This window comes from Columba livia, chromosome 1, assembly GCF_036013475.1.
Source record: "Columba livia isolate bColLiv1 breed racing homer chromosome 1, bColLiv1.pat.W.v2, whole genome shotgun sequence".
In the NCBI taxonomy this organism is placed as follows: Eukaryota; Metazoa; Chordata; class Aves; order Columbiformes; family Columbidae; genus Columba; species Columba livia.
Genome location: NC_088602.1, coordinates 149,116,090 through 149,133,094, shown reverse-complemented (window position 1 = coordinate 149,133,094; position 17,005 = coordinate 149,116,090). Strand labels below are relative to the sequence as shown.

The 17,005-nt window shown below is 38.5% G+C and overlaps 1 protein-coding gene across 2 annotated transcripts in view; it reads right to left on the bottom strand.

The window, feature by feature from the left end:
* GNPTAB (N-acetylglucosamine-1-phosphate transferase subunits alpha and beta) overlaps positions 1–17,005 on the bottom strand; it is a 47,873-nt gene that overhangs the window by 21,355 nt on the left and 9,513 nt on the right. For both annotated transcript variants that reach the window (XM_021284663.2, XM_013371977.3), the window contains exons 3-8: positions 15,484–15,603; positions 13,584–13,625; positions 12,813–13,018; positions 10,659–10,723; positions 10,255–10,389; positions 1,758–1,919 (exon numbers count right to left, since the gene is read on the bottom strand). In XM_021284663.2, the coding sequence (XP_021140338.2) occupies positions 1,758–1,919; positions 10,255–10,389; positions 10,659–10,723; positions 12,813–13,018; positions 13,584–13,625; positions 15,484–15,603 (730 nt within the window). The remainder of the gene's footprint in view (positions 1–1,757; positions 1,920–10,254; positions 10,390–10,658; positions 10,724–12,812; positions 13,019–13,583; positions 13,626–15,483; positions 15,604–17,005) is intronic.

Sequence of the window (17,005 nt, the reverse complement as noted above, 5' to 3'; positions counted from 1 at the left end):
TTTTTTTGTAATTTTTAAATATATATTCAAGTTCTGATCCAGCTAGATAACAGTGTGCTTTAGCACAGAGGTGCATAAGCATTTGAGATACTCAAAAAGAACAAGTACATTGATCAGGTACCATTATTCTTCTAAAGGATCACATTCTTCTGAATTATCAAGGTGAACAATACAATCTTCTGACATCAATAGCTGACCACCTGGTAGCATTAGGTTGTCTGCTGACCACAATGTGAGATGACAGCACCTTGTACGATCCCAGCTCTTGAAGAAAGAGCTACAGATAAAACACACCCTCCTGTTTTCCTGGATTATTAGTCTCAATTATTTCCTGATCTTGACCAAAACCCAAGTTGCATTTCAAATTTGTAACATTGCCTTTCAGAAATCCAGCTTTAAGAGGCAGAGCCTTGCAAGTACATTGCATCATAAGCCATATATAAATGTCACCTGATATAGATACACTGCAAGTGTCATGATGTAGCAGCTCTCCAATTAGCCCCTGCTCTTTCATTTTAAAGAACTTGAGCAGGAGAAAATTAACAAAACTGAGCCTAATATTCACGATCAAATAGCTAAATATTTCCACAAGTTTTTTTGTTAAAAAGACAACTTTGTAATTAGAAGCTCTTCAGGTAAGTAAAAAAAAAAAAATCAGGTTACATGACACTGCAACAGGTTTCTTTTCCCATTTAATAGAACTTAAATACCTCTTCAAAAAACAACAATTAAAATTGCTTAAAAGGAACATTTCTAAAAGAAGTACACCCAACTGAAACCGGAAACTCAAGAAAAATTTGAACATTTAACAATTACCATTTTCACTGCATATTGCGCACACTGTATCTAAGTCTCCTTCTTTTCTAACATGTACAATAACACAGCTTACACATTCTCAAAAACATAACAACTGAAAACATTTCAGCAACACCAGTATCTGTTAGCTAGTTACCCATTTACAAAAGAATGCATAATTTCCACATGGGGAAGTATGAAGTTTGAGTTCAGTGCTTGTATTAACAAAGAAAAGTTCCCAAAAGCCAGGTTCACAGAACACAAAGAGACACTGCAAGCTTTACTGGAGAGGGCACATTTACTTTACCCATGCCACTTGACGTTTACTGTAAAATTAAATTCTAGCAGGAGAAAAAAAACAACTTCAGAACATCTTATCTTGAAACAGACAACTTGTTATTGTATTTCCTTTTGCTAAACCAAACATCCTTGTTTGTATCAAAAGCATTCAAAATAAACCTCTTTTCCATACAGACATCTGTATTTCAGGTCTACAGAATTTCTAGAAGAGAAGTAATTAGCATTTGCTCAGCATACATGATGCTGCAAAGCAAAAATTGTCTAAGACACATATCGGAAAGGAGATAATCACATTTGTTAATAAAGCCCTCTGTCTCCCCCACGCAAGATGCCTGCTTATCTTCCAGTGTCAGATTCAGTTAAGCCTTTCAGGAGTCAACCGCACACGATTTTATCAGAACATGTGCAGAAGGCAAAATTTTTCACTTAGTTGAAAACACAAAAATTAATTTCAATTAAATGTCACTCTGATCCTTCTTCCTCCTTGATTTCAAAATTGGACAGTGTTCCTGTGATGTTTTTTAACAACATAATAAATACTAGATTCTTAACGCTTCCATGCTTCTGGAAAAAATCCCATGTTCCTTGTCATTGACTCATTAGCCTCTACTTGCCATTTTTAAATACTACAACCTCTACATGCTGTAACAGAATTTACTTACCTGACTAACAGAGCTGAGGTCCCACAGTAAATAAGCAGCATTAAGCGTCAGTTCTTTTCCATCTATAGTCATGTTCTTCTTTGCTTGCTTGCTCAGTTCTTGGAAACCCTTAGGGTTATTCAGTTGCAAGAGAGCCACGCTGGCTTCTGAATAGAGCTGCAACTATACAAGTAGAGAGAATAATTTCTGGCATGCACCCAGAGCAGTGCTCTTCCCTTGCCAATTCCACCTTTTTGTTGTTTTTCTTTACTAGAGTTACTAATAAGAACAACTGGTAAACACTGTTTTTAAAGAACCACAATTTTGTAAGAACACAAAAAGAGGTAGTAAAATGGGAAGTGAAAAACATCTAAAGATACAGAACATTTCTAGATGCTTAATTTTCACTTTCCTGAAAAAAAAAACCACACCTCTCTTTACACAACGATCCAGCAACAGTAAATCTGGACATGTTATAAACATCTCTGGAACAAGTGAATAGGAAGTCTCTATCCATTTCTTCCCCCTCTAATAACAAAATTCATACTTTTTAACAGCTTTATTATATGACTAAAATAATCATGCTTTTTTCCATCTTGATCAAGCAATGCTTTTTCAGAAAATTAAGGCCACCAATTCATCATTGCCATCAAAAGCGTGAAATTTTCAGAATGGTTTACAGATCAACCTACAGCTCAGAAATCTGAGATACAAAGGGCTCCAGAACTAATCCATGTGGGTCTCCAAGTCCTTAATGATGGTTGCCAATATGCTGTTAAGGTCACTTCTTAGTTGGGGACCGTTTGATCTGTTTGCTCTTTTTATCTCTTGCCACTAGTAAGTCTGTATATCAGATTTCATAATGCACAGGATAAGAAGGGGCTCGCACTACATGCCCTCTCTAACAGCTAGTATAGCTTACAAATTGCAGGGCATCAAAACATTTCATTAGAAATAGAGCATAGCCCAATAAAATGCTGTGTTTGCCACATGAAGTAGCATAAGCAGACACAAGCTAAATGCAAAATTGCACTTCGATTCTCCAAGCGCATGCATTTAACAGTCAGGTTGAGAATAAATGCAATTTGTCATTAACGATATTAGATGCTATGCTTAATTTTTGTTCCTTCATGCAACCTAAGACAAATAAGCACGCCTACCAGATTTTCAGTTGCATAAAATCTGTAAAAGCAATTAATAAGTTAATAAAATTTGAATACTGTAATGTTCAAAGCCAGCAAACTCAGAGTTTATTTCATAATACCCTTAAGTGTTTTTATTTATTTTTTTATTAAATCTGACCCTTTCTGCTCATTTTAAGACAACACTTGTCCCAGAGTTACCACCCCTTCCCTTAGCAAGACCAGCTGTCCCACTTGTGACATTTTAAAGCTGTTGATGCTTTGACTCATGTGCTATTTGAGATCTTTCAATCTGACTTATGAGGCCTGCCATCAGAAAAATCTGATAAATCTCAGACCTTCCAGGGAATCATCTGAACCTACGGGTGGAAAGGACGGCTTCAGTAGCTAAATGGCTGAGGTATAGTTACGGGCTGCAGCTAGCAACCTCCAAAAATACCAGTATCTAAATGCTGCAGATTGCTAAGCTGCCACCAGTGGGTATGTGCTTTATTTAGGAATACAGCAGTGTCACACAGTCCTTTAGAATCTGTCATTTAAAACATAGGTATAGCAAACCAAAAATATTATCATTCTAGAGCTTTGAAAGCATCTAAGCACATTTAGTTTTTCTTTAATTTGTTTCCACCAAATTCAAACTAACAGGTACTACAGATTCCTAACTAGATTTATAACAAACACTTCCCCTTCCCCCTGATCAATACAGTATATATGCTCTAGCCTTTTAAATATCTAACAGTGCAAGCACAAACAAGAAGTAGCAGAAGAACGTGCTCCATTGATCAGCATTAAGAGAAACCGTACGCTGAATAAATTATTTGTATTACATGAGTGGTTTTTCTGCCAATACCTTTTTTTAAGAAAAAAGTCTTTTCATAAGCAGAGCTACCATTAAAGATAGATTTTAATGAAGTTACCTGGTGATATAACTAACTAGATTCTAATAAATTGCAAGCTCTGCTCAGAGCTTTTTGTTGCTGGCATATTCAAAACAGATTCCTCCCCTGTCAGATTTTCTGATTCTCACAGGTTATCCTCCTCTCAGTGGGGATGCATGCAACTGCCCGTTCCCTTGAAATATTATCTTCTAGAGATCATTTTCATCCTGACAAAACAGGCCAGCAGATTCAAAGGTATTATGAAAACAGCACGGAAAAGCAAGCAGGTAGACGCACAGAGTCAGTACAATCAGGCAAGCCTCTGCTTATAAAGCAAGCGGGCTGCAAAGACGCCAGGGGCAGGCACACAGGCACACACACAGACAACCACTCGTGTACATTTACATCATGCACTATGAAAATAAGACAGGAAAATAGCATTCTACCCATCAGGTAATTGTAAATGCAGGGTCAATTTGGAACCAGCATGTTTGGCAGTGTTCAGACTTACTAGACAAGGAGGTTAGGGCAGATAGATTAAGCCACCCCATGCAGAAGTAAATGCTTTTAAGGTAAGAGGCCTCAAGAGTGCATTTTTCTTCTGAGGTGGAACTCTTAACCAGTCTTTTAATTATTACATTTCATCTTAATAGCCAAAGCTGACTGTTACGGAAATGAGATACTCCTTTTATCACATTCCAGTATGGATAATTGGAAAACTCATATGCCCACACAGTAAGGGAAGGGAGATGCACATGTTGCATTAAAGAGTTACAAAAAGCTTTACAAATACAAAATACTGCTGTCTTCACAAGGTTATCAAGTTCCCTTTGTAAGGTAACTAGTGGGAGGGTGACCTCTGAGCCAAAACCAACGCAATGCCTTAGATGGTTTGTTTTGTTTGTTTGGTTTTGTTCTTTTGGTTGTGGGGTTTGGTTCTGTTTGTTTGTTTGGTTTTTTTTCACCTTTTTGGGGCAGGGAGGGGAGTGTGTTTGGTTTTTGTTTCTTTCTTTCTTTCTTTTTTTTTCTTTTTTCCCCCCCCGTCTACAAAGCTTACTTATTACATCTGTGTGAACATAAAACACCAGCTCCTGAAGCCACCTGTCTGCTCCATCAACACTGACAAGAGCAGCAGTAAGAATCCCAGACCCCACACCCTCAAGGTAGTGAGGACAGCAAACACCCAGCGTCACTGTGCTTGCATGTTCCTATGTGGATTTTCTTCCATTAGCAAGACAAGGTCATTAAGATACATTACAGCCATCCGTTTCCAACATAACTTGCCCATATACGTGCATATGTATGCATATACAGATTAAAGAGGAAACAATATTTTGCAAAGAAAGGAGATCTGCAAGCTCTCAGTTTCCCCTGAAGCAATCAAAATATTAAACCTTGAACGAAATTCACGTTTGTAAAAAAAAATTTCACTACTCTATACTATATTTCAGTGAAACACTGTTAGCATGATAGCCTCAAAAACACAAAATCAAGCAAATCAAATCCCCTTGCCTTTTCAATACTTCCCTTGACAATCTTTATATCATTACCGAGTTTCTAAGTCAGAAGCTTCTCTTTTAGGCTGAAAAACAGTAGTTTTCTTTATAAATGCAAGTAAGGAGGGAAAGGAAAAGTGAATATTTTTTTTAAGTTGTTGTTCTACATGTAGAGGTACAATGGCACATCTTTACAGCCTTTAAAGAAATTTGGCTTAGCTGCAGCTGCACAACCAGAGTAACACCTCCACCTAGTGGATTACTAATGCACTGTTAAGGAAGCCTGGCAAATAAAAAGCAGCCAAATGAAATTTTCGACCACACCTGTATAACATGTACAATGTCGAACAACAAATATGATCAGCAGACACACTACTGATTACTTTTCATCTGGAAATAAACTTCCATGTCATTATACTACAGGGCAGGCCACAAGCACAAAATTTCAGTAGACTGTAACGTATTATACGTAATTCACCTTAGAAATTGATACTTTATATATAAAATCTTCACCATTTAACCCCCTCTAGTTGAGCTCAGCTGCTTTTCTCAGAGATTCTTATAACGAGAAACACCTCGCTCAGATCTCAGAGCAATTTTTGGTCTTTGGATTCAGAAGTGGTTTCAATCAGACAAACTAAAGCAATCAAATTAAAGCAGCATTACCAACATCAACACAAATGCACTAATGGTTACACACCTCCCTTTCTCACCTTCCTTCCTTTCTAATAACAGCATTGTTGACTTTTTTTAATAATTATTATTACTTACTTCCAGCATTGCACTAAAGGAACAGCCACTTAGAGCACGCAGAATCCCATTACGTGTCAGGAGGTGGCTAGGAGACACAAGTCTAGCCTAAACTCAGGTGCAAATTTCTTCCTCTCCACCTGGTATCTCACACCACTCCACAGGCTTTAGGTGATAACAGAAGTGATAACAGCACAGTAATCGCTGGAGGTTTCAGTGGAGACTGTAAACCATCAACCTTTCTCAACTGTAGCATCTCTCTCCTTGGTAAGGTGTAAACCACACTTGGTTATGTTTACCATAACTGCTTACCCTACAACTTCCACTGACCGAAGAACTGATTCTGAGCTAGGATCTTGGTAAATGCTTCTATAGAAACAACCTCATCCACATTTCAGATGTTAAATTTTTTATCCTTGGAAATAAAACATTTCCTATATTTATATACATATATTCCATTGTAGGTGTAACATGTATAAATTGCTGCTATCAAGAGTAGATAACAAGTTGGGGAAGAATACGCTCTTGTGACCACACAGGGTTCAATAACCCAAATTTTATTGTTCTAAATCACCCACCACCAGGAAAAGACACACAAACAGCAATGATGCCTAGATGAAGAAACTGCAGAACTATGCGGATAGCTGAGAAAAATTGCTTTTATATAGAGATGTGCCTAACCAAATTGCAGAAGAGGAGCTCTTTGGAACAGATAACAAACTGATCACAATGGTAATGTTTACACAAAGATAAGAACACAGGAAGGAAAAGACAACCAGCACAAACAGAAAGATGTGTGATCAGCTGGATGACACATGACTGCTGGCGATGAGAAAACACAACCAAGACAGAGTAAGGAAAAATCGTGTAGAAGGATAACAGGCATGGGATGTCGCTTCCACAAAAACAGAAGAGGAGATGGGAGACATATCTAAGACACCTGAAAGATGTTGGTCTGGATAGTAACACAAAACCACAGAGAAACTACAAGATTTTTAAGATTTGCTAAAGAGTTAAGCTAGTGATCAGCTCAGATACAGGCAACAGATTCGCCAGCTGGTTGGACAGGAAAAACTGAAACACAGAATCCTTCCATTATGGTTTTTGTTGGACTAATACAGCTAGGAGATCCTACTGGAATGGAAAAAAAAAGATGACTGCCATAAAAAAATTAAGGTCCAGGCAGAATCGTTCCACAAGTATTAAAAACCACAGATAATAAAAACCAGTAGGTGGCTCAAAAGCAATGAGAAGAAATCCGGGTATTTCATTCCTCCAAGGTGTCCATGAAAGACAGAAGGTCTCTATTATAGTACAAAAGACACAGGCTAGTCTAAGAATAAGGTCTGTGTCTTGACAGATTTACAGCAGAAATCCTGGAGACAATGATGAGCTTCTCAGAGCTGGAAGCAAAAATCCACACAGGAGTATTAAGGAGAAAAAGCATCAATGCTGACATGAACAACAGATAATGCAATTAGAGAAATAACCACAAATAATGAATTTAGAAATTGCACAAGGAGAGCTGGGGAGCAAGGGAAAACACAGACACACACACAAAAACCCGAACAACAACAACAACCAACACCACCACAAAACCAAACCAAAAAACAACCAAACAAAACAAAACAAAACAAAAAAAACACCAAACCAAAAAAGCACCACACAGAAGAAAATACTCACAGCAAGTTATTCTTATACTAAAAGTATATTTTAGCAGCAAAAATATTAGTTGGAGCCATGACACCATACATCAGAGGGAATAAGAGAAGATACTGAAGAGTCCAAGAGAGACACATAAAAGTTACTCTGACAAAGGAACACCCAAGTGTTAATGACACAAGGCACCAGAGTTTAAAATAAATAAATAAATAAATAAATAGTAGGGTACTATGGACAAAAGCACTGATTTAAGTCAAAATCTATTGGAAAAAGAGCATAAGGCAGTATTTGCTGAGAGACAGAGACTGAAATTCTAAATATTGTTTGAGAGGGAACATTCCTCAGAACTATGTTACTATGAGAACTTATATCTATGATGTTCAACCAGAGAACAAACATTGCCTAGAATTGTGCTCCAATATATTCCTAGACGTGGAAGTAGACAGATTTCTTTTCCACCAAATATGCTCTGAACTGATAAAGGCAATATTATTTCAGATAGCAATTTAGCAATTAATCAGAACATTACACAAGAGTTGTTCCTAGAAAATAACCCTAGGTCAGGAAAATACAAGCTGAGGCATTTTAAATTGAAATAGAAAAAAAAAAAAAAATGAGAAACATCTTACTAAATTTCTTGAATGCTAAATGGCAAGTTTAAAAAGTGAAAATAGCTGGTAATTGACATCAAAGGTATTCTGACTTCTTCAGCTCCATTAAGTCAAATGTGTTAAAACTACCATGAACCTGTAATTTAAGCTGTGGTGAGGGAACTGGAAAAGGCTCCAAACCCAAAAGCATGAACCTGCACTCAAAGACTCTTCACATGGCTCAAAGTCAGCAAGCATTCAAACAACAATGTTCCTCATGCAAACTTGAAATGACGAACCTCGCATCTCAGACAACAAAACTGAAGTACCATCTCCTGCTGGATAATGACCTAATTTCTCAACAGTAAACACGATTTCTTTAAAGCAATTAAAAAAATACCCATAGCATATAAAACAAGCAGAGAGTGGCAGATTGATCATACTAATATCCGCTGCTATTTAGCCAATGTGCCACTAAGAAAGAAGGAAGGATGCCTTGGCCAGTCCAGAGCACACTTGCCATCACTCACACAAACTAGCAACAGATTCAAAATAGCAAGGGACAATTTTTATTAATGGCATCAATACACAGCAGAGGAAGGATGCAAAGGAGGTTATGTAGAAATGGTGGTAGCACTGTTTGCAATGAGCATCATCTAGCACACAGCAGTCTCTGATGGTCTGCTGGCCTTGGGTTAGCTATATACTATGTATTTTTCACTGTGTTAAAAGTTCTCGTGATGCCTCCTTTAAAACGCAATACAAAATTCCATTCAATCGTGTTGAAGGCAGACAAATCCACAACGAAATGGCAGAGAAGGGCTGTCAGAAGGATGAGAGGGATGGAGAGTAAATGCTGTGAGATGAAAAGCCAAAGCTACTCTCTATGAATAGATGACAGATGTAAACAAAGGCAAAAGAAATGAGCTATTTATGCTTAAGTAACTGTTTAAGAGCTCTCTCTATTAAGCTGTTGAAGCATGTGTAGGAAGAGGGGTAAAAATATGTTTACTTCAGAAGGTTTCTACAATACCATTAGTGAGATTAAGACAGCCTGTTAACACAAGCCAAGACAAGAATGAAGAAATTCAGGCTGGTCACACTTCAACTTAATGCAAGCTATGAAAGGGGTTACACAATAGTTTCTGCAATAGCAGAATACAAGACTTGTAACTCAGCCTGCCAAAATAAAGAGAGATAAGAAGAGGAAGTCATGCTTGTTCAGGCACCAAGAAACCATAAAGTAAATTCGCAAACCCTATAGGTGGGCATCAGACTAAAGAAGACAGATTACTTATGCAATGACACCCTTCTATCCCTGCTAACTTCTCCACGAACTCCCTGGCCTCAGTCCCTTTCACACTACCAATCACATCTCCCTCCAATACATAAGTCACTGATTTTCACAGACTTTTGAAACTTCTACTTATCTGTTAAACCTGGCTGTAACTAGAAAAGCTGTCCAAATGGCAGGGCAGAACAGTTGTGATCTACTGTTGCCTTGCAGGCAGATAAGTTCAAGTGCAACTTGCTCAAGGCCGTACAGAGTAGTTGGCAGAGAGAAATACAGTATTTCAGCTGTGAAACAATCCAGTGTTGTTAATTAAGGTAATTCTTTTAAAAGCAAAGAAGGAAGAAAAAAAGCTAAGAAGCTACATAAACAAAATTCTGTCACATTAAACAAGCCAGTGCTATAGTATACTTCAGCAAGACAAGAGCTAATAGGAAATGGCTGAGAGAAACTGATAAGGCTGGTATGTTTTAATCAGTTGCAGGCTAGCAAATCTAATACCTAATAATTTGCAGCCACAGAGTGGACAACTGGTCTTTTGAACTTAGCTATCTGAGTCACTGTTTACTATTCTTCACAATTCAAGAACAGAGTCACACAGAAAAACAGATTACTATCAGAAACATCCTAAGTCTCCTAGGTGGGTGAGATCCCATATGTGAACCATTCGAAAAATCAATACAAGTTACTCTTTCCTTCAGACCCTTACCAGTTTTACTTTAGAGGCCAGGCTCTCTGGTAGTTTTGATCGTAGCTGATTTGTTTCTTTGAATGTAGCTGGAAATCCACTAAGGAAGGCTAAGTCTTGCATTAATACCAGACCTGGAACTTCTTTGTCTGTAGTCTAAAAACAAGAAAACAGGATATAAAGACTTCTTTAAACTTGCAGTTATTCACATTAACCTGTCAATCCTTCATCAGGTGCCAAATTTAATAGTGTATATTTTGTCACTTAACCCAAACTTCAAAATTGAAATAAGGGTTATTTAGAAAAGTTTTCACTTCTTACTACATGTGAGCTACGCAAAGAGAATAGTACAGAAACATTTTCTGAAGATGTAAAAGAAGTTTAACATATACAAAAACTAACCAACAGATCTTAAAAATACATACCAAGTAACCCCTCCATACTATGTGTTTGCTGTTGTCTTTTAACATTCCAGAATGGGCAGCTTCAACTAGAATAAATAAAACGCATTGCAAATCAAAAACTGAAAGTCACTTCTTTTGTCACTTCTAGTAACTAAGGTGTTTTTGCTAATTAAAAAGATTTGGATATGTGCGTTGTGAAGAGTTGTCTTTATAACTGGTAAACACCAGTGGTTGGGCTAGTGGGTGGTAGTGGTCAGGCACTAGATATTAAACAAAATAAAAAGCCCATGCCTGCTCTAAGATCCTACTTACATATGCTGGACACATGGATAATTTTAAGGTATGCAATCCTTTGAGCAAGGGCAAAACTTATTTCACAACATTCACACTAGACTTCACAGCAATTAAAAGAGGATTTCTAAAACTAATATTCCTCAGTCTAGACCTCAGTCTTCTGAGATTATCAGTGCAACACAGATATTCAGATATCAAACCTGTTTTGCAACAGTCTTTTAAAGCATGGAACACTAATCATCTGTAATCAGGTGTCTAGGAGGTAAGCAAACAGTATCACTGATGTCATCATTCAGAGGAACAGACTGACCGCGAGAGAAACTGAATGACTTGCCAAAGTCAAACAGAAAATTAGTGGCAGAGTCAGTATTGGAGGGGAAATAAATCTATTTCGCAGCAGCTTACTGAAAAGCTTGCTCTATAAAACTGGCTGGGATCCACCACAGTATCACAGTATGTTTGGGATTGGAAGGGACCTCAAAAGATCATCTAGTCCAATCCCCCTGCTGGAGCAGGAACGCCTAGGTGAGGTCACACAGGAACATGTCCAGGCGGGTTTTGAATGTCTCCAGAGAAGGAGACTCCACAACCTCCCTGTGCAGCCTGTTCCAGTGCTCTGTCACCCTCACTGAGAAGAAGTTTCTTCTCAAATTTAAGCGGAACCTCTTGTGCTCCAGCTTGATCCCATTACCCCTTGTCCTATCATTGTTGGCCACCGAGAAGAGCCTGGCTCCATCCTCATGGCACTCACCCTTTATATATTTATAAACATTAATGAGGTCCCCCCTTAGTCTCCTCTTCTCCAAACTAAAGAGCCCCAGCTCCCTCAGCCTTTCTTCATAAGGGAGGTGCTCCACTCCCTTAATCATCTTGGTTGCCCTACACTGGACCCTCTCCAGCAGTTCCCTGTCCTTCTTGAACTGAGGGGCCCAGAACTGGACACAATATTCCAGATGGGGTCTCACCAGGGCGGAGTAGAGGGGAAGGAGAACCTCTCTCGATCTACTAACCACCCCCCTTGTAATACACCCCAGGATGCCATTGGCCTTCCTGGCCGCAAGGGCACAGTGCTGGCTCATGATCATCCTGTTGTCCACCAGGACCCCCAGGTCCCTTTCCCCTACACTGCTCTCTAATATGTAATTTCCCAACCTATACTGGAACCTGGGGTTGTTCCTGCCCAGATGCAGGACTCTACACTTTCCCTTGTTAAATTTCATCAGGTTATTCCCCGCCCAACTCTCCAGCCTGTCCAGGTCCCACTGGATGGCAGCACAGCCTTCTGGCGTGTCAGCCACTCCTCCCAGCTTAGTGTCATCAGCAAACTCGTATTCCCTCGTCTAAATCGTTAATGAATATATTGAATAATATTGGCCCCAGCACTGACCCCTGAGGCATTCCACTAGATACTGGCCTCCAACTAGACTCCGCACCATTGACTACCACTCTCTGGCTTCTCTCCTTAAGCCAGTTTGCAACCCACCTCACTAGTCTATTGTCTAGACCACACCTCCTCAACTTAGCTGTGAGGATGCTGTGGGAGACTGTGTCAAAGGCTTTACTGAAGTCAAGGTAGACCACATCCACGGCTCTGCCATCATCCATCCACCTTGTTACATTCTCATAAAAGGCTATGAGGTTGGTCAAGCATGACTTACTCTTGTTAAAGCCATGCTAACTGCCCCTAATAACCCTCTTATCCTTAATATGCCTTGAGGTGGCACCAAGGATAAGCTGTTCCATTACTTTCCCAGGACAGAGGTGAGGCTGACCGGTCTATAATTAGCCGGGTCCTCCTTCTTGCCCTTTTTGAAGACTGGAGTGACATTTGCTTTCCTCCAATCCTCGGGCACCGCCCCCGTTTCCCAAATATGTTCTTACCATCCTTAGGGCTATCAAAAACAATTACAGTCACGTTGGTAGAAGGATTTTTTGGTTTTGCTACAAAGAACATGTTGTTAGCAGCTTGTAAAGCAGGATGAATGGACAGCAGGTCTTTCAGGGTGACATTGGTAGGCAGCGCAGGATCCAGGACAAGCATTGGCACTTTGATGCAGTGTGTCAGCAAACACTCCAGTTGCCTCTCACTACAGTAAAATACCAAAGGTATATTTAATACAAGTAGAAAATTTAAGGGGAAAAAAAAAAAATCAATGATAGATGCAACAAGATATGTTTTTGCAAAATCTGATGGATTATTTCTAACATCTGCTGGAGGAGGGAGAAATTACTAAGAGCATGCTTATTTTGCTGTAGAAGGCAAATATCTGACTGTTACAGCTTAGCTCATTCCCATAACTGTTTTTTCAAAAGTTTCCAAGATTTCACAGTTTTAATTACAAAATTCCAAGTACATAAGCGTTAAAAATCTACAATTGGAATAGGAACTATGCCTAACCAGTGACAAGGGTATGCTTTCTGAACTTTAGAAATAGTCACATTTTAAGAAACTCATTCATAAATGTCACAATAACATTACTTTTATTCAACATATATATTATCATGCTGTCAAATTCTTTTGAAGTGACACAGACAAAAAGTATGTACAGGCTATAGAAAACCAAACAACCTCCTGAACCAGCATCTGCCTTCAGCTAACAATGAGCAGGACATCATTTATTCCAATTTATGCCCCAAATCGCAAAAACTCACCTCTTCTTTGTTGGTTCCGTTGCATTCTTTCCAAGGATTTCCCTATTACAAAATTAAAACAACTACGTTAAATAACACTGACTTGACAGTAAGGAATTTAATCTAATTTCAGGATGTTAACAGAGTCAGACACACAATGCTAGAACATCGATAACACAGGTATAAAATGGCCCTGCCACAGCAAGCACAGGCTGACATAGGTGCCCCTCACTGTTCACTCTCATACAGCATAGCTAAAAAATCTTGGCTGTGCAGACAGCTGTTTTCAGGGGTTATTATTATATTACTTAACAAAACCAATATTGATATGAAAAACACTGGTAAGCAAGCAGGATGAAGTGAACCGAAACTAGGCTGAGCTGATTGCTTTGCCTAACATACATGTTTTGGTAAGGTCTATCATGCATTTGCCATGTGCATGTAGAAGCTAATGAGGATTAATGTAAAAGGTAGTACAGTGCTGATTACAAATAATAGTTACTATCAGAAGAGTACCCTTCTGCACACATGAACAGAAAGAAAACCACCATCCATCAAGCTACTCTCTCTCACTGAAGAATAAAGCACCTGAACCATGACCAGCTCACTTCAGGCATATCAACAAGAAAGTTACAACTTAAGTTTTGCTATGCAATACAAAATACACTCTCATTAGAGATTTATAGCATCTTTGTCTTCTGCAGTTATTAATATCTAGATCTCATTAAACAGTTATTTTTGTAACAGTGGTAACTGATTTCAAAGTATATGAAAGAAGTTATACACAAGGGAGAGAATGAGCTGCTCATGTAGATAATGAATGTGGCATAGACATGAGTCTCACTCATAAGCTTGATACCAAATTTCCAAATCAGTATTAAGGAAAAAAAAGTAAGTAAAATGGGAATCACAGCATGAGTGATGACACAGCTAAAACCACTAACATTTGCCCTATGAACTGCTAGGAAAAGATTAGTACAAATCTGAAAGATTTTCAGAGCAGAGACCATGTCTATGTTTAAGATCCTTAAATTTAATGGATTTAAAGTTCTACCAATTATTTAATTGTTTAGGTAGCAAAGCAAAGATCCACAATTTCACTTATGATTGCATTGTCAGTGGTACCTAGACTGCAAGTTATAACATGCAAAAAATCAGATCAATGTGCTCACTTGTGGATTTCAGATTATTCTGAATTAAACTATTATGACCCTTAAAATACAGAGTCGTTCTTCCATTTAGCATGTTTTCTGCCCAAAACAGATCACGTGACCACAGAGTTGCTTATTAAGAACTAAATCAATGGTTACAAGACACAATGTAAGGGATCTGCAGACACCTGTGTTTGAAGCCTTAGATCAGTATAGTACAATCTGTAACACCAAATGCAGAAATACATGTCTTTCCCTCCTCCTTTAGAACACTAACTCATACATTTATTTCATGGATAAATTATTTTCCTCTTTCTCAGTTTCAGAGTACGGGAGACTAAATATCTAACTTTAAAAACAAGCCTTAAGAAACATATGATTAAGATTTTATTAAACCCATTCTAAAAAGAAATACTGGGGGGCAGAATGAGGAGGAAGAAAGGGATGAAAAGAGGTTATACATATGAGATACAGTATTATTAACAAACTGAGTTATAGAAATCAGTACAAAGTGACATGCAAAGCACAGTTATCTGCATGGCATTTTACGCTTTCAAGATAGAACAGCCTTAATTACTTTAAATTATTATGCTTTGTCCCTTAGTTTTCTGATTGGACAGTACTTCATAGCTAAATGTAGAACTGAAAAAAGGTTTCATTAAGTGAGAAAATATGCTTTGAATTTTCACACTGGAGAAAAAACAAAGAGGGCTAGTACTGCATTAGATTGCTGTTGTTGGTTAAAGGGAAAAAATACATAAGATTATTACCTCATTATTTTCTGTTCTTCCTCCATCTGTTCTCTGACCTGTTGCAATTCTTTGATCAGTTCAACATCTGTGCCATTCACCCAGGTGTATACCACATCAATCGGCATGGGTAAACAAAGCCTACATAATTCAAATGAAAACTACATGAGCTGTTTAATATTACATTATAAGTGTTTGTAGCATCCTATGATAGCAATTTCTGTCTAACAACAGAAATAGTTGGGGTCTGCGCTGCGAACAAAACAAAGCAAAAAGCTTCTCTTTAGCTATATATATCATCTCTTAATTATACACAAGTCTTTGACAAAACAGCACTGACATAAACCCCAAAAGATGTAAAGTGGCTATAACAGTTTAGTAACTAAATTAAATCTGAACTTTTATGCTCTAGATTGCACTGACATCAACCTATAATCCAAATCCTTCAAACCCATAAAATATTTCTCAAACCAGTACCAGCATGCAGACACGTCCTTAATTCACCAACCACATTTTACAGGACAGAACAAAAGTATAAAGACTTAAATGATACTTGCTGTTAACTAATTGCTCAAAGCCAACAAGAGCTCAGCAGGTCCAGGTCTCTGTCCTAGAACGCCTCTTCAATATTAATAATGGGGAATTTCATAAACCAACAGCCTAAGTAGGGTACATGAATTCAAACTCTAGACACAGCAGTCAAATTCATTCTTGACACAGTTTAATACCCTGGAGCTACTCCTGGACAGCTACAGGTTTCCTAGCATACTTAAGGCAAAGAAAAAAATTATTTGGGGTACTTATCTATTTTTTTCTTTTAATAATAATCTCCTCTCCAAGGCCCACAGCTTTGTTTCAGCAGGTACTCCAGGCTGCTGCCATAGGGGAAACTCTCAGTCCCAGACAGCAGGAGAATGTCCAAACTATTTTCAAAAGTTCCAGTGCCAACCTATGCAATACCTTCCTAAACTGCAGATGGCCTAGCAAACACTGATCACTTCTCTAATGCTGTGATCCAGGGAGGTCACACAATGAGGTTTTCAAGGAAGGGTATTCACTTCCCACTCACCACATCCTTCAAAAAGAGACAGAGCCTATAGGTGAGTATCTCCTCCACCTTCCCTTGCACAGCATGACATACAGGCAACTTCCAGCCAATTTAATTTTCTACTGGCTGAGATTCAGTAACTGAAGCACAAAATCTGGTAAAAGGGCAGCCAGCAACTGGTCACACCACAACAGACAGGAACATCTTGTACTCAATCACTATTCCTAACCGAGCTATGGCACATAGACAATAACGGTGGATCATTCTGAGACAGTCTGAATATCTAAGAAGTGCTGCCTTCCCCAGCAGCACCACCCAGACAGAAAGTCTCTGCCACCTCTGACCTGCAACCCTGAGGAGGCTGCCCTCTCAACTACCAAAAGAAGCCAATTTACTGAATGCAACTACCCTTCTAATCAGTTCTTTCATGTCTTTCTCAGGAGTTGTCACTAGTTTCTCATTCATTAACACGTGCAACTCAAGGCATGCTTTGAA